Genomic DNA, 25,397 nt, shown 5'->3' with positions numbered 1-25,397 from the left:
CGCCGATTGTGTTGTGTGTGTACGCTGGCTGTTACCATTACAATACTGTACAATACAGTTATACAATTCCTATTTTTACACCTTACCTTCTCCCTGGCTTAGTGACAGAAGAGCTGCATAGGCATGTATGAAAGTGAAACAGGGGTGCTGATATCTAGGTCCTGTACTGAGATCACTTATTCTAGCTGTGCAGCGGTAAGCAGCGAACAAAACAGAAAATGGTTCTCGCAGAAATTGTGACTGTAAGTTTTCCAGTTTATTACCTTCATGTTCTTTTTTTTAAATCATATCTTGATTCATCAGACATGGTATATTTTATTCACACATGGAGTTTTTAAGGTTTTTAAATGCTTCATATCTTTCTATGGAATATTTGTTATTAATTTCCGCTTTGAAACGATTTTATACATACCTGCAGCTGATTTGACTTCTATCAAAGTGCCAGTGCGGCAGATCCATTGCCCCTTTGAATACAACGATGCAGTTACCTTCACCTGCGTGACATAGGTGCCGCGAAACCCATCACTGGTTTCAAGGTACTCCTATTATAACGGGGGCGGTCGGGTAGCCTAGTGGTTAAAGCGTTCGCTCGTCACGCTGAAGACCCGGGTTCGATTCCCGACATGGGTACAATGTGTGAAGCCCATTTCTGGTGTCCCCCGCCGTGATATTGCTGGAATATTGCTAAAAGCGGCGTAAAACCATACTCACTCACTCACTATTATAACGGTTCACTTTTATTAAAGGCGTGTTCACGTTTTCACGCTCATTTGTCAGAAAAATAAAAAACAAACAAACCATTCATAATTCTTTATCCCTGTTCTTGTTCTCAAATGTAGTTGTAGACATGTGTATCTTCAAGATACACATAATTAATTAAGGAAGACGTATATATTGTATAACCAATTTAAAAAAATATCAGCTTTCATATCAGCTCGCTTGAAATAGAGGTGGTGACAGAATCGAGTCAAATTTTAACTTCATGGAGGCCATAGCTAGAAATATCCTTCATCATTTCACCAATAACATTTACACTAAGAGGCCACGTGGTGTACAATTCAGTGTCGCCGACGTGAATTCGTCTCTTGGTTCAAAACCTCTTACGCTAAACCATAGTGAAAGGATGACCTGGTTTCAGGTAACAAGTGTAAGTGTTAGTGGACTTAACTTGTTTCTAATGTATATGTTAATGTTATAGCTGCAAATATATTGCATGTTGTGGGTAATAATAATTAGTGAGTGAGTATGGTTTTACGCCGCTTTTAGCAATATTCCATCAACATCACGGCGGGGGACACCAGAAATGGGCTTCAAACATTGTACCCATGTCGGGAATCGAACCAGGGTCTTTGGCGTGACGAGCGAAGGCTTTATCCACAAGGCTACCCGACCGCCCTGTAATAATAATTAACCTGAAGTGGTTGGGTGAAAGTCTTAACTATTACGTTATTACCTATAAAGTAAATGTTTCAATAAATGGGTTTTTTCTCCTTTCGAAACTGATAAATTTCGTCTAGCCCCAAAATGACCTGTTTATAATTGCGTAACTATTGGTAAAAGGTAAATTTCATTTACCTTCGACCGCCTCCGTGGTCTTGTGGTAGAACGTCCAACCGGTGAGAGGAAAGTCCGAAGTTCGATTCCCGGCGGCGTCAAACCAACAACAGACCCGTGAAGATTCCGTGGTAGAATAGGTCTTCAGCACATCGCTATTTCAGTGAAATAATCTTGGTCTCGACATTAAACTCCATTTCACCTCATATCACCTCATGTCTATGTCTTGAATAGTTAATTAAATCTACATGTTCCATTATCCCGCGATGTGCCAAGGAGAGGCAAGGGCCACCGAGCCGTGGATGCCCATGCCTATAATAAAAACAGAAGATGAGATTGGGTTAAATGGCCGAGGGTGTGCAGGTACTAGTGGGCTACTAAGCTGCTAATTGCGTATACCAAAATGCTACCGTTGCCATGGCCACTAGCGTGGCCAACAGCGATTCGCAGCTAGCGCTGCTGGCCAGAGACTGCTACCGTTGTCCGGCCCCCACGGTAGCATATTTAAACGCTACCATTGAATTTTCCTGCCTTGACGGCTGGTTTTCTGTTAGGCAAAGGCTGGTTGGGCTTGTATGGGGTCGGTTGGACCCCATTCCCTCGAAAGCAGGTCCTAGAGCTGTGGGAATATTTGCCACACTTACCGCATTTGTGAGTGTACTTGCAGTTGACCCTGCTACAACCAAGTTTATTGAAATCCCAGCATACCTGACTGGCGATGTCCCCCTGTACGCGTGTCATTGCGACCCGTCCGCCTGATTCTGGTTGTGGTACCGGCTGTGTGACCATGTACTTCAGCCACCATTGTGCGACTACCGCCGCGGACCCAACTGTCAGTTACTGCTTGACAAGACGACTTCCGCCGCCGGGCCCATATACGTGGCAATTGTTTGCCCCAACGTATGTTATTTTACGATTCCCCGGCTGAAAAGTTGGGAAAGACAAGGTTCCCACTGAGAAGCAGGTAACCCCGGAAAGGTTCCCGCTGAAAAGCAGGTAGCCTTAAGCACGAGTATTAATTTGGAAGCAAGTTAATTTGTTACTAGCAGTGTAGCCCACAAGAACCCCGCCACAAATCACCAGAGTGCTACCCCACACCCACGGCCACGCAATGCGCGGAGATAGCATTGTTGCCCCACTTGCCTATGTACTGAAAAGAAACACTAACCTGTGGAGATAACATCCTTAATGGCGCAAAACAAGCGCCAGTGCATGCAATAAATTGTCCATAAACACACATAATCCTTTGTCACTGAGGTGGACGCCCTCCTCGGCGTACCATGTCTTGTCTGATGCCAGGATCTGGGGATGTGGCACCATTGTACCGCCGAGCTCTTTGACTCGATTGGCCAGTCGGCGGTTGATATTCTTCCGCATCCCCTCGATCTTTAGTGGATCCCTGGCATCGTGCCAGTAGCGCCTGGGCAGAATTGAGGATACGATGATCTTGGTGTCAGGAAGCTGGAGTTGTATCCGAAGGATTGATGCCACCATGTCAAGGTAGAGTTGGCTGCCCTTGACCGAGCACAGGTCGTTGGAGCCCAGGTGAATGATGAGGGCTCTGGGGGTGCGCCGTGTCGCCTTGACCTGTGCATCCAGAATGGTGTCCAGCTCCTTCCACCTCATCCCCCCTTGTGCCAGCCATAGCATCCTCGGTTGGTTCGGACTGGTGCCCTTCAGGAGCAAGTACTGCCGTGCCCTGGCCATGTAGCTGGAACAATAAGAAGTGTAGTAAGTACCATGAAAGACAATTTGAATTAATTGTGTAACATTGAATTTGTTGGTAAACGTATGTCAGCATTGTAGCAATCTGATTTCCACCTGCCGTATTGTTGTATGAGGTGATCGGGCACCCCGTTCATGGCTGCTGATGTGGCTGCCCCAATGCGGAAGGAGTGCGAAGAGTAGCAAGCCGTGTTTATGTTGCTGTGTGCTAAGGCCTTTTTTAGGAGTGCCTGGAATTGGTACCTTGTAACGGGGGAATGGTCGAAATGAACGAATGCATGTTGTAGGCCGGAGGGGCGCGCCTCCAGGTACTGCTTGATGGCGACTACCGGACCTAGCGGATTACCTGGTATTGATGACATTGTAACTGTTGTCCCCATCCTGTACTGATCAGACTTTGAGTGTGATAAATGGATTGAAAGCTGCTGGGGGTTGCCCAAGAAGCTTAAAATCTGGATGGCGCAACCTGTTTTTGAGGGTCCAGTTTGGACCAGGTTCGCTTACCCTAAAGAAGCCGAAGAAGGCTGTGCAGTAGACTGCCTTGAACAGTCTGGCTTCATATGCTGATGAGCATACGTGAGGCAGATTGTTGGTTACTACCTGCAGCAGATCTGCAGTGATCGGTTTTCTGGTGTCTGGTCGGCCCGCTGATTTGTGTAGGCCTGTTAAAATCTTGCCTACCAGGAAATGGTTTGTACAGTCGGTGAGCCCGTGGAATTTGTGGTGTGAAGACAGCGCTGCAATGTAAGTCTTGACTGTGTTAGGGGAGTGGTGAGTGACTGACAGATAAGCAATAAAGTTTACGACCTGATCCAGCGGGACTGGCCACACCTCTTGTAGCTGGTGTGTGGACCGGAACTGGTGCAAGGCATTGATGCCTGTTTGGTAAGTGGCCCATGTATTTGTAGACAGAGATTGTTGTAGGAGTCTGCCGGCTTCCTGCCTCAGATCAGCCATATGTTGCACGGGATAGGTGTGGGGTTCTGGTCCGAGGCTGGTGCTGCCTCTCGGATGCGTTTGAGCTGAAACCTCGAGAGAGCATCGGCAATAGTGTTAGCAGTGGAACATACATACTTTGTCTTAAACATAATATTATATCGGAGGCACTGCAGGATTAGGCGACGGAGTAGGCTCATCACTCTGGGGGCCTTGGTCGACTGTTTGTTGATTATTGCTACGCCGACTTGGTTGTCGCAGTAAAAGAGGACCTTTTTGTTTGCGAGTTGCTTGCCCCAAAGTTGGATGGCCAGTGTGATGGGGAACAACTCAAGGAGCGTCAAGTCCCGTGTAGTTCCATCCGTCACACACTGGGCTGGCCATGCGCCGTTAAACCATTTGCCCTGCATGTAGGCCCCAAAGCCGGCACCACCCGCTGCGTCTGAAAACAGCTGGAGGAAATCGCTGTCTACCCATAGTTGGTCCTGAAACACTGAAATGCCGTTATAACTCATAAGAAATGTTAAACACATTTGTAGGTCTTCCTTGACCCAACTGGTAATCCTAATGTGGTGAAATGGTTGCTTACCTTTGCTAAGCGGATTGATTAGCCTTCGGCTGAATGCCCTTGCCATTGGTATAGCCCTGCACATAAAGTTAAGCTTGCCTATGAGGGACTGAAGGGCCCTTTTTGTGACCTTGATGTTACCTGTTGACAGGATGTCTTGGATTTCCCTTGTCGCCTACTTGATCTTCGACTCTGGGATTCTGATTTCCAGCCCTAAGAATGTCAGTTTGGTCGTGGGGCCCACCGTATTGTTGTGCGCAATAGGGACCCCAAGCTGTTCCTGTGTATTCACACATCCGTTGAGGTTGTCTGAGCAGTGGCTGGTGCCTGCTGAGCCCCCCATTTGGAAGTCATCCAGGTAATACATGATCTGACACGTTGGAAGATGTGATTGCATGCACCATTGCAAGAAGGTACTAAACGTTTCAAATATGGCGCAAGATATGGAGCAGCCAAATGGTAAGCATTTATCGCAATAGAACTCACCTTCGAATCTGATCCCTAGTAGCTCGAAATCGGATGGGTGGACTGGTATAATTCTAAAGGCCGACTGAATGTCGAATTTTGCTAGTAGTGCTCCCTTTCCCAGTTGTTGAACCATATGCGTAGCTTCATCAAATCTGGCATACACAACGGAGCAGGCCTCTGTGTCTATGAAGTCATTTATAGATTTACCCCTGGGATAGGATAGATGGTGAATTAGAATTAGAATTCCTCCGCATGCTTACCCAGATGCTGACCATAGCCTGGCTGCTTCTTGGGCACCAGGCCTATTGGGAATACTTGGAGGTTGTCCAGGGGGGTGTCCTTGAAGGGGCCCGCCATCCTGCCAAGGTCGACTTCCTTTTGTAGTTTTTGTTTCACGTAGCCTGCCGTGTCTTGGTGCGTGGCTGATCGCAAGTTTCTTGCGAGGCGACCCATGCGGCTTCCCTGGAACTCGAGCTTAAAGCCAAAGCTAAAACCTACCCATAAATAATTTGCATCTCTGTTATTGACCCTAGCATATTGGCGTAACCAGGGTGACATTTCATTGAGATCCACAGGGGAATGGGCCATTGAATTTACCTGCCTTGACGGCTGGTTTTCTGTTAGGGAAAGGCTGATTGGGCTTGTATGGGGTCGGTATGACCCCATTCCCTCGAAAGCAGGTCCTAGTGCTGTGGGAATGTTTGCCACACTTACCGCATTTGTTAGTGTACTTGCAGTTGACCCTGCTACAACCAAGTTTATTGAAATCCCAGCATACCTGACTGGCGATGTCCCCCTGTACGCGTGTCATTGCGACCCGTCCGCCTGATTCTGGTTGTGGTACCGGCTGTGTGACCATGTACTTCAGCCACCATTGTGCGACTACCGCCGCGGACCCAACTGTCAGCTACCGCTTGACAAGACAACTTCCGCCGCCGGGCCCATATACGTGGCATTTGTATACCCCAACGTATGTTATTCAACGAACCCCCGGCTGAAAAGTCGGGAAAGACAAGGTTCCCACTGAGAAGCAGGTAACCCCGGAAAGGTTCCCGCTGAAAAGCAGGTAGCCTTAAGCACGAGTATTAATTTGGAAGCAAGTTAATTCGTTACTAGCAGTGTAGCCCACAAGAACCCCGCCACAAAGCACCAGAGTGCTACCCCACTATTTAATGAATGCGTATCCTCTCATTTATCAGAGGTGCAGTCGGTTAGCCTAGTGGTTAAAGCGTTCGCTCGTCACACCGAAGACCTGGGTTCGAATCCCAACATGGGTACAATGTGTGAAGACCATTTCTGGTGGCCCCCGCCGTGATATTGCTGGAATATTGCTAAAAACATACTCACTCACTCCTATTTACGTCATCAAAAAGTTCATTGATTAGGTCTCAAAGGTTTTCACTTCTCCATGTAGTAAGCATATTTGTATCTAATTAGAGTGGTCCTCAGTTGTTTGATCTTTCATAAACTCAGGAGATTAAGTCGAATAGGACTGATACATAATAGCATCACATATTTTTATATGCCATCCTTACTAATCTGTATGACAAATGGGATATCTGACAAATGGGGTGTATTTTTTTGGATGCACAGTTTGCCTTTGCAAGGGTTTAGGGGTGGCGCCTCGGTAGGGCAGGAGACGCTCGCCTTTTCGTAAACATCACACTATTTGATAGTGATTTATAAACACGTGTCCATGATATGGTCGGAATCGTACGCTGGATGCCACTTTTGGAAGAGGTTTCTTATGATTACGCTTTTTTTAAACCCAACACAGTGTCAAATAGCTGTGTAAATACAACAATAGTGTTTGCAGAAGATGTTAATTGTCTGTTACATTGTGAGATAACACGCGTAAAAGTGAAAAGCACAGATGGGAGCCACCAACGCCCATATTGCACGAACCTTCGGTTGCTCCCGTGTTGCCGTTACCAACTTGATGCAACGTTACAGACAGACAGGGCGGACCGCTGACAGGCCAAGAACAGGCAGACCCAGGGTGACCACGCCCCATGATGACCGGTACTTGCAATTGCGTACCTTGCACCTCCGAAATCGCTTCCTGACAGTGACGTCATCGGCGACAAATGCCTTTGGTCACAGGGTTAGTCGACATACAGTGGCCAGGAGACCCAGGGCTCGTGAAATCAGGGCTTTTAGACCATACAGAGGGCAGCTATTGACAGCGCAACATCGCCGTCTTCGATTGAGATTAGTGCGGGATGTACGACGTTGGCAACGATGTGACTGGTAGAGGGTTGTCTTCACTGACGAAAGTCGATTCTGTATGTTTAGGGCTCATGGAAGACAACGTGTTTACCGCCGAAGGGGTGAACGAACGGCGGCGTGTTGCGTGCAGGAGGTCGTACAATATGGTGGAGGGAGTGTCATGGTGTGGGGAGGGATCTGTGGGCAGGAGAGGACACCGCTGGTCATCGTTGGCGGAAACTTGACAGCTCAGCGGTACATGGATAACATTCGTCGTCCAGTTGTCCTACCATTTCTCCAACAGCAGCCACGTGTTGTCATTTATCAGCATGACAACGCTAGAGCCCATACAGCCAGAATTGTCACTAACTTCCTCACAGCCAACAACGTCAACGTCCTGCCGTGGCCTGCACGGTCACCCGACATGTCCCCCATAGAATACCTCTGGGACTTGATGGATCGTCGTGTTCGACAACAACCACACTCTCCAGCCAACCGGCAAGAACTGATCTTGGCGCTCCAAGAAGAATGGCGTCAAATCCCACGTGACCTCATCAGACAACTTTTTTGTGTGTGTCGAAGAGTTGTTGCGTGTATTGAGGCATTTGGTGGTCACACACGTTACTAATGACTTGTTATTGAACGTGAGCGATTGTTAATGTACTCTGCCTATTGTCCATGATTCTGAAAGCTCGAGTTTTGTACCACACGTTTGGGGGGCTCTGACGTCATTCTCGGTCGCGGTATGATTGTCATTTTCAGTGTTGATTATGTTGATATATTGATCTTCTCAATACACTTTACTTCATGCATGTATGTTTTGTTGTTTTTGGTAAAGTTTCTTTTGGGTGTCAGTTTATGTTCTACATGATTAGATTCATCTGAATGGGGTTCATCGCCGCGTGTGTGTTTGGATTTGCTTGTCAGCCTAAAGCAGGTTTTATAGTGCTAGCCCACTGTGATACTTTGTTGTGGTTTAACATAAATACCACTCAGACATAGAATACTGATTCCGACTAGTCCGTGTTTGTTCTCCTGAATGCCGAGAGCCAGGCAGGGTAACAACAAGTACTACCGGTTAACGTCTTTTGGCATGACGGGGCCGGGGATCGAACCATCGACCTTCCGCTTTCTGGGCGCTCTTTCAATAACATCATGGACGATTTCCGTGTGACGTGTCGATTTCCAAATTGTGACAGTAAGTTAACCCAAAAATATGTATGCAAAAGAATTCAGTGTAAAACTAACAAACACTTAACAAATGGTATACAATTAACACTTGTATTATAAAGGCTAGGTTTACAAATCAAAATCAGTACAGAGAATAAAAGCAATACATGTTACAAGTACAGTGGCAATATAAAATATGAGAGTAATGGTTGTAGCAAATGTCAGTGAGAATATTCACCTGGCAGCAACAGTGGTCAAGCTTCCGAGATAGGCCTAGGCTGGATCTCCAGGGTGAAAAGTGATCTTCACACAAGAGCTGGTCTTGATCTAATGCAAGATGAAATGTGAGATAACATAGGCATGCCGTCGGTCCCTCATATAGTATAACCAGCTTCTGGTAGGTTCCGCACAGTGCTGGATCAGTAAAGCACTAGCTTCTAAATATAGCAACACACTTGCACCTAAATATAGATATATTATATAGTACTACATTCCTGACAAGTAATCATTGTCCACGGCGGGGGACACCAGAAATTGGCTTCACACATTGTACCCATGTCGGGAATCGAACCCGGGTCTTCGGCGTGACGAGCGAACGCTTTAACCACTAGGCTACCCGACCGCTCATCGGATGGGTGGAAGACGTGATGGATTACTTGATATTCTTCTTCAGATAATTCTAGTAGGCTTCCTAACTACTGGGTTCCTGACATGGGTGTCGCCTGGCTTCGTGATACGGTTACTGCTGACAGACCAGAACATGGACGTAGCAGCTTTCTGCCCTCTCCTTGAAGACATCGGCACTCTCTGTATAGTGTTGGCCATGACAGCCGGAGTTGTGCTTGTACGTCTACGAGAGGACTGGCAAAGATACAGAGTGGTATGTTTCAACACGTGTTAGCCTGGTTAACTATATACCGTTTTCACAAATTTGTGACTGAAATGCAATGAGTTTGATATGATGTCATGTCACTTTTACCGATCTCAGAATACTGTACACTGTACTGTACATCGAGAATACTGTACATCGAAACCCTGTTTTGAAAAGTTCCGGTTCTCCCCATTAACTAACTAACTAACTAACTCCGTTTGCCTAATCTAAAGTTCGAGGTGGGCCCACATTTGGCGAAAACGGTTACTATGTGTCGGGCGAAAACGTCACCTCTATTTTTAATAATGATAAGAACGATTTTTGTAGTAATATATATGGTTTATTTACATGGTCGCAGTTATCACATGATACAGCATGTTGTTGTTTTTTCTAACCATGATATCACTCCCAAATGTATTATTTAATTGTATATCATATCATAACCTTCGTGAGGTGGTGACATGTAAGTTTAATATCACTTATTTGACCAAGGTAAAAAAAATAAGGTGCCGTTTTCGCCAGGCAATAGTAGCCGTTTTCGCTTGAGTCGAGGTGCCGTTTTCGCCGTTTTCGCCCGGTGACGTTTTGGTGAGGTGCAGTTTTCGCTATAACCCCTTGATTCGAGGGTGAATCAAGATGTATGCAAACATATAACCTGTATCCACACCTGGATGTATAAGACGGACCCGTGAAGATCCGAGTTAGAATAGATCTTCAGCAACCCATGCTTGCCGTAACAGGCTACTAATCTTGTCGTAAGAGGCGACTAACGGAATCGCAGTCAGGCTCGCTGACTTGGTGGATGCAAGTCATCGTATCCCATTTGCGATTTGCTGTTCTTTCACTGCGTTGTGCTAAACTCCTTATACCAAGTGATCGCAAACTGCACAGGAAACGTTTCCCTTTTATACATGTCTATACAGCTCTTCCATTTTTGTCGGTAAGCCAAGTAGAAGGTAAGATCTAGAAATAGGACATGTATGACTGTATTGAACATTATTGTAATTCTCCGCCTTCGCCCACATACAGGTAGCAGTCAACTGTCATCTAAACTTTGTCTGTGTTTGTATACAGTATATTGTATTACTGTATTGTACAGTAGTGTAGTTATCTCACCCAGACACTGGCTCGGGTGGTTGGAATTCTTTTTATGCGTGTCATCGTATACCAATTGCGTAGATCGATTCTCATGATAATTATTCTCGATTATATACAGACTGCCGTCATAAACAACAAACAAACAACCTCGTCCTTATACCCTTTTTTTCAGGCGTGTGTTTGTATTCTAATAGCTGTCCTCTGCCAGTTGTGTGTTGGTCATTTCATAATCGAAAGAAACGCTAAGGTAAGTCTTGGGTTTTCACACATTGTACCCATGTAGGGAATCGAACCCGGGTCTTCGGCGTGACGAGTGAAGGCTTTAACCACTAGGCTACCTCACCGCCCCAAAACAGGCTTCAGCAGGAGATATTGCTTGAGGGAGATCAAGCGTTCTCTCCTACGGGATATTGTTTCAATGAAAATGCATCGCAATACTTTACAAACAAATGTGATGTCATCCGTTACCATGATGTTAAAATCAAAAGATATCACTAATCTCTCTACGACTGAAGCTGGTAAGCTGCACATTTTACACACAAAGCCCTGGTTATTGCCGTTTACAAACTGAGAAGATAGGAGGAACAATAACTAGTATATCACCCTTGTGTCGTTTGATATCCAATATATCCCTCGTCAATAACACTCGGCAAGCCTCGGAATTTGAAACAATTATCGACTCGTACATTTGATAGCAAAAGAAACTCGGGTAAGTTTCTCAATATGTCCATGGTCAGACAACAATAGGGATCAGATGGTCAGACGATGTGACTTGGATGATTGCCTTGATCCTGTAAGAGGATCAGATGGTTAGACGATGTGACTTGGAGTTGTGTGGATCCTGTAAGAGGATCAGTAGTCAGATGATATGACATGGATGATTGTGTGGATCATGTAAGAGGATCAGATGGTCAGACTATGTGACTTGGGTGATTGTGTGGATCCTGTAAGAGGATCAGATGTTCAGACTATGTGACTATGATGATTGTGTGCATCCTGTAAGAGGATCAGATGTTCAGACAATGTGACTTGGAGTTGTGTGGATCCTGTAAGAGGATCAGTAGTCAGATAATATGACATGGATGAATGTGTGGATCCTGTAAGAGGATCAGATGTTCAGACAATGTGACTTGGAGTTGTGTGGATCCTGTAAGAGGATCAGTAGTCAGATGATATGACATGGATGATTGTGTGGATCCTGTAAAGGGATCAGATGTTCAGACAATGTGACTTGGAGTTGTGTGGATCCTGTAAGAGGATCAGTAGTCAGATGATATGACATGGATGATTGTGTGGATCCTGTAAGAGGATCAGATGTTCAGACAATGTGACTTGGAGTTGTGTGATCCTGTAAGAGGATCAGATGGTCAGACTATGTGACTATGATGATTGTGTGGATCCTGTAAGAGGATCAGATGGTCAGACAATGTGACTTGGATGATTGCCTGGATCCTGTAAAGGATCAGATGGTCAGGCAATGTGACTTGCATGATTATGTGGATCCTGTAAAGGATCAGATGGTCAGACGATGTGACTTGGATGATTATGTGGATCCTGTAAGAGGATCAGATGGTCAGACGATGTGACTTGGATCATTGTGTGGATCATGTAAGTGGATCAGATGGTCAGACGATGTGACTTGGATCATTGTGTGGATCCTGGAAGAGGATCAGATGGTCAGACGATGTGACTTTGATGATCCTGTGGATCCTGTAAGAGGATCAGATGGTCAGACTATGTGACTTGGATGATTGTGTGGTTCCTGTAAGGGGATCAGATGGTCAGACTATGTGACTTGGGTGATTGTGTGGTTCCTGTAAGGGGATCAGATGGTCAGACGATGTGACATGAATGATTGTGTGGATCCTGTAAGGGGATCTGATGGTCAGACTATGTGACTTGGATCATTGTGTGGTTCCTGTAAGAGGATCAGATGGTCAGACGATGTGACATGAATGATTGTGTGGATCCTGTAAGGGGATCAGATGGTCAGACTATGTGACTTGGATGATTGTGTGGATCCTGTAAGGGGATCAGATGGACAGACGATGTGACATGGATGATCGTGTGGATCCTGTAAGAGGATCAGATGGACAGACGATGTGACATGGATGATCGTGTGGATCCTGTAAGAGGATCAGATGGTCAGACTATGTGACTTGGATGATTGTGTGGATCCTGTAAGAGGATCAGTAGTCAGATGATATGACATGGATGATTGTGTGGATCCTGTAAGAGGATCAGATGGTCAGACTATGTGACTATGATGATTGTGTGGATCCTGTAAGAGGATCAGATGTTCAGACAATGTGACTTGGAGTTGTGTGGATCCTGTAAGAGGATCAGTAGTCAGATGATATGACATGGATGATTGTGTGGATCCTGTAAGAGGATCAGATGGTCAGACTATGTGACTATGATGATTGTGTGCATCCTGTAAGAGGATCAGATGGTCAGACGATGTGACATGGATGATTGTGTGGATCCTGTATGAGGAACAAATGGTCAGACTATGTGACTTGGATGATTGTGTGGTTCCTGTAAGGGGATCAGATGGTCAGACGATGTGACATGAATGATTGTGTGGATCCTGTAAGGGGATCAGATGGTCAGACTATGTGACTTGGATCATTGTGTGGTTCCTGTAAGAGGATCAGATGGTCAGACGATGTGACATGAATGATTGTGTGGATCCTGTAAGGGGATCAGATGGTCAGACTATGTGACTTGGATGATTGTGTGGATCCTGTAAGGGGATCAGATGGACAGACGATGTGACATGGATGATCGTGTGGATCCTGTAAGAGGATCAGATGGACAGACGATGTGACATGGATGATCGTGTGGATCCTGTAAGAGGATCAGTAGTCAGATGATATGACATGGATGATTGTGTGGATCCTGTAAGAGGATCAGATGGTCAGACTATGTGACTATGATGATTGTGTGCATCCTGTAAGAGGATCAGATGTTCAGACAATGTGACTTGGAGTTGTGTGGATCCTGTAAGAGGATCAGTAGTCAGATGATATGACATGGATGATTGTGTGGATCCTGTAAGAGGATCAGATGTTCAGACAATGTGACTTGGAGTTGTGTGGATCCTGTAAGAGGATCAGTAGTCAGATGATATGACATGGATGATTGTGTGGATCCTGTAAAGGGATCAGATGTTCAGACAATGTGACTTGGAGTTGTGTGGATCCTGTAAGAGGATCAGTAGTCAGATGATATGACATGGATGATTGTGTGGATCCTGTAAGAGGATCAGATGTTCAGACAATGTGACTTGGAGTTGTGTGATCCTGTAAGAGGATCAGATGGTCAGACTATGTGACTATGATGATTGTGTGGATCCTGTAAGAGGATCAGATGGTCAGACAATGTGACTTGGATGATTGCCGGGATCCTGTAAAGGATCAGATGGTCAGGCAATGTGACTTGCATGATTATGTGGATCCTGTAAAGGATCAGATAGTCAGACGATGTGACTTGGATGATTATGTGGATCCTGTAAGAGGATCAGATGGTCAGACGATGTGACTTGGATCATTGTGTGGATCATGTAAGAGGATCAGATGGTCAGACGATGTGACTTGGATCATTGTGTGGATCCTGGAAGAGGATCAGATGGTCAGACGATGTGACTTTGATGATCCTGTGGATCCTGTAAGAGGATCAGATGGTCAGACTATGTGACTTGGATGATTGTGTGGTTCCTGTAAGGGGATCAGATGGTCAGACTATGTGACTTGGATGATTGTGTGGTTCCTGTAAGGGGATCAGATGGTCAGACGATGTGACATGAATGATTGTGTGGATCCTGTAAGGGGATCAGATGGTCAGACTATGTGACTTGGATCATTGTGTGGTTCCTGTAAGAGGATCAGATGGTCAGACGATGTGACATGAATGATTGTGTGGATCCTGTAAGGGGATCAGATGGTCAGACTATGTGACTTGGATGATTGTGTGGATCCTGTAAGGGGATCAGATGGACAGACGATGTGACATGGATGATCGTGTGGATCCTGTAAGAGGATCAGATGGACAGACGATGTGACATGGATGATCGTGTGGATCCTGTAAGAGGATCAGATGGTCAGGCTATGTGACTTGGATGAGTGTGTGGATCCTGTAAGAGGATCAGATGGTCAGACGATGTGACATGGATGATTGTGTGGATCCTGTATGAGGAACAAATGGTCAGACTATGTGACTTGGAGTTGTGTGGATCCTGTAAGAGGATCAGTAGTCAGATGATATGACATGGATGATTGTGTGGATCCTGTAAAGGGATCAGATGTTCAGACAATGTGACTTGGAGTTGTGTGGATCCTGTAAGAGGATCAGTAGTCAGATGATATGACATGGATGATTGTGTGGATCCTGTAAGAGGATCAGATGTTCAGACAATGTGACTTGGAGTTGTGTGATCCTGTAAGAGGATCAGATGGTCAGACTATGTGACTATGATGATTGTGTGGATCCTGTAAGAGGATCAGATGGTCAGACAATGTGACTTGGATGATTGCCGGGATCCTGTAAAGGATCAGATGGTCAGGCAATGTGACTTGCATGATTATGTGGATCCTGTAAAGGATCAGATAGTCAGACGATGTGACTTGGATGATTATGTGGATCCTGTAAGAGGATCAGATGGTCAGACGATGTGACTTGGATCATTGTGTGGATCATGTAAGAGGATCAGATGGTCAGACGATGTGACTTGGATCATTGTGTGGATCCTGGAAGAGGATCAGATGGTCAGACGATGTGACTTTGATGATCCTGTGGATCCTGTAAGAGGATCAGATGGTCAGACTATGTGACTTGGATGATTGTGTGGTTCCTGTAAGGGGATCAGATGGTCAGACTATGTGACTTGGATGATTGTGTGGTTCCTGTAAGGGGATCAGATGGTCAGACGATGTGACATGAATGATTGTGTGGATCCTGTAAGGGGATCAGATGGTCAGACTATGTGACTTGGATCATTGTGTGGTTCCTGTAAGAGGATCAGATGGTCAGACGATGTGACATGAATGATTGTGTGGATCCTGTAAGGGGATCAGATGGTCAGACTATGTGACTTGGATGATTGTGTGGATCCTGTAAGGGGATCAGATGGACAGACGATGTGACATGGATGATCGTGTGGATCCTGTAAGAGGATCAGATGGACAGACGATGTGACATGGATGATCGTGTGGATCCTGTAAGAGGATCAGATGGTCAGGCTATGTGACTTGGATGAGTGTGTGGATCCTGTAAGAGGATCAGATGGTCAGACGATGTGACATGGATGATTGTGTGGATCCTGTATGAGGAACAAATGGTCAGACTATGTGACTTGGAGGATTGTGTGGGCCCTGTAAGAAGAACGGATGCTTTGATTAATGAGTTGGTCAGACTATGTGACTTGGATGATTGTGTGGACCCTGTAAGAGAAACAAATGGTCAGACAATGTGACTTGGAGGATTGTATGGGTCTTGTAAGAAGAACGGATGCTTTGATTAATGAGTTGGTCAGACTATGTGACTTAAAATTGGCTTGTTGTGTGGATCAGTCCAGACCCCATTATCATGTTGTTTTAGCTTGAATATTGATGCTTGGCCTTAAAATACAATTACTCACGCTTGTTCAGGGTCATGCCACAGCAAAGGATATCTGGATAAGTGCTGGGGGCGATTTCGCTGCAGCTATCCACAGCGTAAGTAATTTTCTTTCTTTTTAATAGACAGATACTCCAACTGAAATGCAATGGTAATCTGCTCAAAAAATTATTTGCTAAAACTTAAAACACCTTCCTCTAACCTGTATTGTAACCTAAGAATCGACAAAGTGAACAGTTCGAAGCAGGAACAATTCTTTTGGCTCATATTAAAGAATTTGCTTTGAAGTTTGTCGTGGCAGAATGGAGAATGCGTTTAATGAAAAGATATGTTGCCTGTTGACTTCAAGTAAATTTTGAACAGCGAGTTCGGTTCCATGTTCAATTTACTGGCGTCAAATCTCCAGGTAACAAAACTCTACATTAAAAACACATTATATTTATCTCATAAATAAAACATCTGCATTTATTTTAAACGTCTACAAGGGTTTCTACAAACGAATGGTGGACATGATTTTGACTGCTCGGGTTTACGGACTCATCGGTCTGACAGTGCTGTTGACAGTAATCGTAAGTGACAATCTGGGCCGTGTAGCTCCATGTGAGCTTATGGCATAGACATTTTGTTGGGGTTCTGACCTTTTGTCTGTGAACTTTCGACTTCTCCGAAATGGCTGAAGTCTGAAATTCAGGAGGTTGTCTAGCAACATAAGAGAACTCATGTTTGTCTTTAAAATAATTTTAAACGAAAAATATCAAATCAAAACTGTTTAAAAAGCGTTTCTCCATAATGCACAAGATCTAGAAATATGAAATAGAATATGTTTAAACTTCCTTCGTTAAATTGACGGAATGCTCTTAAAAAAACAAAATCTTTAAGAATCCTCTTCTCAGACACCACAAGTAGGGCTGGAACGGGTAACTCGGGTACTCGGGTCGGGTGGGTCCTGAGTAGGACCCGGGTACCCACATGACTACCCGGACCCGTGGTTAGTCGAGTGACATACTGTTTAATGCCATTGACAAAAAACTCAATGGTTACACTACAGGTTTAGCTAATGTTCACATTTCTTTCTCACTATGCAGGCATTCGTTCTGCATGAATCTAATTATTTTTTGCCAGTGCTGCGGTAAATTAATTCCCATTCGGACATTTTGTTCCCAACACTTGAGACCTATAGCGGGTAGGGCCGGGTAATAGGGTGGCGGGTACCCGGGTAATAAATTTGGACTCGTCGCAGCCCTAACCACAAGGCACAGAAGGCTGGAACCATATGATAATTTGAAGGACAAGAATGTTATCCATCCATGCCACGAAAAAGATATAATCAAATAGTTAATTAAGATTTGTTGAAACATCTAAAGCATTAAACACCAACTTATTATACATTTCAAATGTATCGTCAAGCTAGCAATGTCGTTCTAAAACAATATCTACCGTAAAGCACGGTTATAACGAACTCAAAGGGACTACTAATTTTAGTTCGTTATAATCGTAGTTCGTTATAAGCATATATACAGCATAACTACAGCAAATAGTCGGCTCAAAAAAGTAAGTTCGTTATATCCGTCCTTTCGTTATAAGCGTGTTCGTTATAACCGTAGTTTACTGTATTTCATTCGTTTTTATTTGGGATAGGAATGTATTTTATAAGCTTCATGCTGTTTTAGATAACTGAAGCCAAATCTTTCATTCAGATATTGCAGGGGAATCCTTTCCTTGGCATCGGCGTCCTTGGTCTTTTGTTTCTACTGGTATCAGTGAGTAACTTAACTATACATTACACATTAAGTTACATTTCTAAGTCTGGTTCACGGATGTTGATAGTGATTCGATTTTTAAGGTCGATGAATTCAAAAGCCAGGCCACAACAACATGTAAGGCTTTCTTTGACATATAAAACGTTACGACTATGTATCTCTAATAGAAAGTGTTGCAGGGAGAGCCATTAAAATGAAGCATCCTTTCATTAAATTTATTACATAGTCTTCATTTCATTATTATTATTATTATGATGATGATGATGATGATGATGATTATGATTATGATTATTTACAGATTATGATATAAAATGCAGCAAAGAGAGTGTGGGTGATCCACAGTCAGGCTGGTTAGGGTCATCATCAGCTCAGGGCCCTTGCCCCCTCTACACGCAGCCCAGACAGCGAATCGGACTTCTCCCAGGAAGCGCTGCCTAGTCAAACCCACCCAGATCTTTTCGGAGAATGTGAAGACTCCTCAACAATGCAGCCTTATAATTATTATTATTGTTATTGTTATTGTTATTGTTATTGTTGTTATTCAGTTAAAAACGCCCCAAAAATCCTTACGTTCGTGACACCAATTTTGTTAATTCTCTGTCACGGTCCATTCCTGTCAGGCGGTCGCTGCCGCTAAGCACAGCTGGGTGTCTTTATGTTCATCAGGGTAATGTAAGAGAATTTGTTGTCTGTAAATGTTATCCTCTCGCAGTTTAATCTCCTACTTTCATCATGTATTGATTTGATATATGTTATCACATATATGTAGGCAGATCTGTTCATGTATCGAGATTGTTTGGTAACTTTCACGCAGTACATGGGATTATCTAGTACTATGTAAATATTTCTCAAGTATTTATGGTCATTTTGTCCCCTCACTAATTGTACTTATCTGGTTGTAAATCCCCGTGACCCCCTCGGGTATAGAGGCATATCTCTCTTATCAATTCCATGTAAACTTTATTCTGACATTTTAAATACGCGGTTAAATACATGGTTAGAAAGTAATAACATTCTAGCTGACGAACAGAACAGGTTTCGCACAAAACGTAGTACTCAAGAACATTTGTATACTCTGTACTCAATTACCAATAGCAGAAAATATTCAAAACAATCTACCTATGTATGCCTCATTGACATAAAAAAGCATTTGACACTGTCAATAGAGAGTGTCTGTGGTACAAACTTATGTGTCTAGGTATAAATGGTAGATTTTTTCATGCAGTTCAGTCAATGTATAACAACACTAAATCATATGTTCGTGTAAACAACAGTCACACTGATATATTCCCAGTCTATTCTGGAGTTCGACAGGGTTGTGTCATGTCGCCGACATTACTTTCAGTATACGTAAACGACTTGGTCAGTGAAATCAACTATTTGAACTGCGGTATATACATTGATCATACAATGTTGAGTACTCTGTTTTATGCAGACGATATTGCTTTAATAGCCCCGGACGAGTGTTGCTTGCAACGTATGCTTGAGTGTGTTAGCGACTGGTGCGCCCGTTGGCGCTTGCTAGTCAATATTAAAAAAACAAACGTAATCCGTTTCCGCCCAAATGTAATACCCCGATCCAAATTTGTTTTTACTTTAAGTAACAATGTCATTGATTATACTCATGCATACAAATATCTCCGGTTTCATGAGCATCTTGACCTAAATTTTACAGTGAACGAGCTAGCCAAGTCTGCCAGTCGTGCATTGGGTGTCATCATATGTAAATTTAAGTCAGTTGGTGGTTTACCTTATAGCGTTTATAATACTCTCTATGAAAACCTTGTGCAGCCTATTTTATCGTATGGTTCAGCCCTCTGGGGGGAACTAAGGGATTCAGATGTATCAATAACATCCAAAACAGAGCATGTCGCTTTTTTCTCGGTGTGAGTAACAAAACCCCGAATGTTGCAGTCCGTGGTGACTGTTTTACAAAACAGTACATTGAAATTCTCCGTTTTTGGCGTCGTATTAATTATGTTCAGCATTCAAGACTTGTTTTTGCTGTTAACAGATGGTCTTCCAATTTTAGTAAATCATGGTACAGTAAAGTTTTATCTCTCGTTTCATCTTGGGAGTTGCCTGTTTCTAATATTTATGACATTTCGCCATGTGAATTTGATCTTTCAAAACAGGGTTTGATCTATGCTGATTATATTAACTGGTTTACCCAATTATGGAATGACAAAGGAAACGTTAATTGAAATAAACACGAACATACCGCTTGTTTAAAAATAGTTTACATGTTGAAGCTTATGTCAACTCTCCTCTTGATAGAAGCGAGAGAAGTATACTAAGTAAATTCCACTGTGGAACACTCCCGCTGCAGGTAGAACTTCGTAGGTTTTCACGTCCAGTTATCCCCCTTGGGGAGAGAATAGGTAAGTTCTGCAACAGTAATTCTGTCGAAGATGAACTTCATTTTCTTATGTTTTGTCAACTTTATGCTGATTTGCGTTACGACCTCTTTCAGTTTGCTTCTACTCTTAATCCTTCTTTCCCTCAGCTGTCTACAGTTGACCAGTTCCTCTACCTTATGTCCAATAATTCCCTGTGTAAGAAAATAGCCGTATCATTGTCTAAAATGTATAACCGTCGTAAGTCCCTCATTGCATAATTTATAAAACCCAATGGTTCGTGACTCAAATTTTCTTAGTATTTCAAATGCAGTTAAGTGGTTTTATTAACTTCTTTTTTATATTACATGCTTTTTACTATGTAACATGTGTCTCATAGGCCTTTATAGGCCGGCTGGCGTTATTCTTTTTAAATATATCTGCCTGTATTTTACCAAATTATTATTGTATACAACGCCGGGTGACACTTAAATATAACAATTTTCTTCTACTGAATGGAAGTTTCGCTAGTAAGTAATTATGGGACAGTTGAGACCTTGCTTCCTTATTGTGTTACTGAACTAAACTTATTGGCTTTGGTAATAAATCTTATACCCCTATTTTTAGTAATCCCTGGTTAACCTCCAGATGGGCCTAGTGTAGGTCAAGTACATTTTTATTATTGCGAGCTCTCTAGGTCCAGTACGTCCTGGAAGTCAAACATTTCCTTTATTAGTCCAAGCGACTTTAGTCAGGCGTATTCGTCAATCATAATTGTCCAAGAGGCATATTTTAAGGATATAAGCGACTTTAGTCAGGCGTATTGGTCAATCATAATTGTCCAAGAGGCATACTTTAAGGATATAAGCGACTTTAGTCAGGCTTATTGGTCAATAATAATTGTCCAAGGGCATATTTTAAGGATATAAGCGACTTTAGTCAGGCGTATTAGTCAATAATAATTGTCCAGTAGGCATATTTTAAGGATATAAGCGACTTTAGTCAGGCGTATTGGTCAATCATAATTGTCCAAGAGGCATATTTTAAGGATATAAGCGACTTTAGTCAGGCGTATTAGTCAATCATAATTGTCCAAGAGGCAAATTTTAAGGATATAAGCGACTTTAGTCAGGCGTAATCGTCAATCATAATTGTCCAAGAGGCATATTTTAAGGATATAAGCGACTTTAGTCAGGCGTATTCGTCATTCATAATTGTCCAAGAGGCATAATTTAAGGATATAAGCGACTTTAGTCAGGCGTATTGGTCAATCATAATTGTCCAAGAGGCATATTTTAAGGATAAGGCTCTCCGTGCCATTTCTCCCCATCTGACCCAATCGAGGTTATTCGCTCATTAGAGTGTTGAGTTGATTAACTCCGAGGTGTTAATTGCCTGTCTATGCGCGTGCGGAGATGAACATGAAGGTTTGCGAGCTCAGAAATGTTGTATTTGTCAATGATAAAGGAACTCTACAGTACTAAACTGCAGCAAACGGCATGAATGTGAACTATGGAGAGCGAGAATTGGATAATTTATTGTACCAAAGGGGCAAAGAAACACTAACCAGATCCTACCACAATTCATTGATTTCGTTTCAAGTCATGATATAACTTGCTTTGTAGAAACCTGGGCTAACAATAGTATTGATTTAACAACAAACTTGCCGAAATAACAGGACCGGGTGGTCAGGCTCGCTGACTTGGTTGATGCATGTCATTGTATCCCAGTTGCGAGTGTCTATGATCATGAAATCAATCACTGAATTGTCTGGTCCGGACGCTATCATTTACAGCCCGCCGTCATATATTTAAAGCTGGAATATTGCTGAGTGTGGCGATAAAAAAGAAACAAACAACAATCTAGACGGTATCATCTTGCTGAGTGGCGTTATAAATATATTTAATTGAGGATGACTCAATTGATTACTGTCACATCAGGTGCTCTTTCATCATAACTTTTGGGATCTATTTTGGTACGGGTAAATGTCATCCTTAATACTGGAACGGGTCGCCCAAACACACCATTTTGACATGTGAAAAGCATGCGTTTTGGCTCTGACTTTATTATATAAAGCCATGTCATAGCAGTTTTAAGACACAGTTGATCTTTCACTGTCGTGAGACCTGGCCAGGAAAAAGTGAGTATAATATTGTGGTTATTCCAAGGATAAATATACTCACACGCAAAAGAAACGCAAGTCAAGTATGCAGTATACATGTTATTTATTTTCAACATTAAAGACAAGAAATAATAATAGGGCAAGATTGACAAAAATTTGACTGAAGACAGTTTAATGGATTAAAAGGCAGATGACATAATTGTTTGTTTTTTCAAATGTTAAGGGCTTACACAGTTTCGGGTCAATACCCAAAATGTCAGTCAATACCTGGTGTGACCACCATTAGCATTGATCACTGCCACACATCTCCTGTACATTGAGTGGATCAGACGATTTGTGAAGGCCCTAGGGATCCTTCTGCACACATCCAGAGCAGCTGTGCGTAGATCATCGGCAGGTGTGCAGACGCCTTTGAACCTCAACCCACAAGTGTTCGATGGGGTTCAGATCAGGGCTGAGGGCTGGCCACGGTAGAACACGGATGTTGTGTTGTTGCAGAAAGGCCATGGTAGCTCTGGCAACATGGGGACGAGCGTTATCCTGCTGGGAAATGTGTTGCTGATGTTGTGCAAAAAATGGAACAAAGTGGGGTCTGATCACTTGGTCGATATACCGCTGAGCAGTGACGCCTTGTCCTCGACCTTGACCAACATTCAGAAAGCACATGGGTCCAAATCTCGCATTAAGTCTTATCCCTGCCCATATCATGATGCTAGGTCCACACCACGGATCCCTTTCCACAACGTTTCTGTCAGCGAAACGATCACCTCGACGCCGCCAAATTCTGACTCTTCCGTCTGCAAGGGAGACACAAAGCGACTTTCATCAGAAGTTGACACGCCTCCACTCACGCCAATTGTGATGACCATGTGCCCACTGAAGTCGTGCTTGTCGATGCCGTGGTTGGAGAACAGGACGACGTGCTGGTCGCGATCGGCGACATCTGAGGTTGTTAGAACGTCAACTTCGGATCAGTGTCCCGGCTAATGTGTCGATTATGTGTTCCTATGGTCTGTCGAGCACTTTCACTTGCTGGTGTTGACGGGTAATCTGCCGATCTTGTCAAGGTGTGGTGACCCTAGGACGACCGCTCCGAGGAAGGTCGTCTGTGGTCTGTGTAGCCTTGTATCGATGCAGGAGACGGTGAATTGTGGTTATGTTAACGTTAAAATGACGGGCAACATCTTGGACAGACTCTCCAGCTTCCAAACGTCCGATAGCCTGGTTTCTCTGAATTTGAGTAAGGCGTGGCATTGTTGACCAAGAAGTGGTAGGTCCAAGAATCGGCCACAGTTTTATACCCACAACAGTTCATGCATTTTCGATTTCGCGAGAAATGGGTGCATGATGCCCACATATTCATTGAAATGGTGCGTTTTGGCGATTCGCTTTTTATGTTGCGTTTCTACTCGGGGCTTCCAAAATGCAACCAAATATATTGATAACACCATCGGGCTTCACTACATGCTAAAACTCGTATCAATTTATGGTTCCGTGTTTGTACCTATTTGCTTAAAACCACATGTGTTTCTTTTGCGTGTGAGTATATGTGGAATGGTTACTTCGTGTTTAGTTGTCATGTTGAAAGGTAATGCCTGGGCCATGACGACGCAAAAACGGTAGAACAACAGGGCCGATGATCTCGTCACGGTAGCGCTGTCCATTGAGATTTCCCTCTACCACTATCAAAAGGGTCCTCTGTCTTGCTGTAATCCCACCCCATACCATAACGCTGCCGCCCCCGAACCGATTTCTTCCATGAAACAATGATTGACGTAACGTTCACCTCGTCGTTGGTACACTCGAACCCGTCGATCGCTGTGGCTGAGGTGAAACCGAGACTCGTCATGGCCGTCCAGCGTAGACGCTGTCTGCACCACTGTAGACGTACTTGACAGCGCTTTCCTGTCAAAATGTGACGTCTGGCGGGTCTTCTGGCGACAATCCCTGCACATCTGAGGCGGTGACGTACGGTTTGTGAAGATATTCGTCGAAGGCCAGGAATGCTTCTTGCAGTCTAGAATTCTGGCTGGAATCGATTTCGTAGCTGTGTTGTTCGAATCCAGTTGTTTTTTGTCGATTATTTGTTACGCGTGGCCTGCCACTCCGAGGATGGTCTCTGGCTGCATTCGTCTGTTGCCAACGTTGCCATAAACACCAAATGGTGTTTCTGTGGACATTAAATTGTCTTGAAACTTCACGTTGACTCGATCCTGCTTCAAGCATACCAATGGCTCGCAGACGCATAATTTCGGACAGGCGTGGCATTTCGTAATGTTGAATAATGACGTGATTTTGTTGTTTTTCTGAGTGGATGTTGTCAAAACAATGCTAAACAATGCATATGGAATCCCGTTAACGCACATGTTTGTTTTTTTGTTTGTTTTTCCATCTTTTGCATGGAATGCATGCTTTTCTGTAGCAGTTGCGTTTTTGTGACTTGATTCCAAGTCTACAATATTGAAAAACAAACTTTACTTGTTTGAACAATACACTAAAATATTGGTGTCGCAGGCACTTTTGTTGTTGAGAATGTTATTTTCAATGTTCTTGACTTCTTGTATTGTAAGACATGACAGTTGTCACCTGGTAGTTAGTCATTTTGATGATTTCAGGCCTTAGGGACCGCAAGTAGGAGCAATCACACTAACTCGAACATCCATCACGGACCTTTTAAATGAACATGAAATGCTATGACAGAATTCTATTTTAGTGTGGAATATTATATTTACATTTAGACCCTGTATGAACAGTGTATTGACTATACTGCTTTTCTGTGTAAAACTTTCAACACTAATACCTTTTGTAATGTAATACCATTTAACCTGGTGTGAAATATTGCTGACTGTAATAAATGTAATCAACCTAAAGTATTCTATTTCGTTTGTAATAAGGTGTGTTGTATATCCTTAGTTCTGCTTTTTATTTGTGGCAATTACATCCCACTGGATGAAGTGATGTGTGT

At 43.5% G+C, this 25,397-nt stretch overlaps 1 protein-coding gene across 1 annotated transcript; it reads left to right on the top strand.

Moving 5' to 3' along the window:
- Window positions 1-139: 139 nt before the first annotated feature.
- Window positions 140-18,312, top strand: LOC124148356. Its single transcript, XM_046519401.2, has 7 exons — window positions 140-242; window positions 9,303-9,509; window positions 10,771-10,845; window positions 16,247-16,312; window positions 16,700-16,783; window positions 17,912-17,974; window positions 18,273-18,312. The coding sequence occupies exons 1-7, from the start codon at window positions 219-221 to the stop codon at window positions 18,282-18,284; spliced, it is 531 nt and encodes a 176-aa protein (XP_046375357.2). The 5' UTR covers window positions 140-218; the 3' UTR covers window positions 18,285-18,312.
- Window positions 18,313-25,397: the final 7,085 nt, after the last annotated feature.

The sequence above is a fragment of the Haliotis rufescens genome, unplaced genomic scaffold (assembly GCF_023055435.1).
Source record: "Haliotis rufescens isolate VD_foot unplaced genomic scaffold, xgHalRufe1.0.p SCAF_18, whole genome shotgun sequence".
In the NCBI taxonomy this organism is placed as follows: domain Eukaryota; kingdom Metazoa; phylum Mollusca; class Gastropoda; order Lepetellida; family Haliotidae; genus Haliotis; species Haliotis rufescens.
This window is presented reverse-complemented; position numbering and strand designations above follow the sequence as displayed.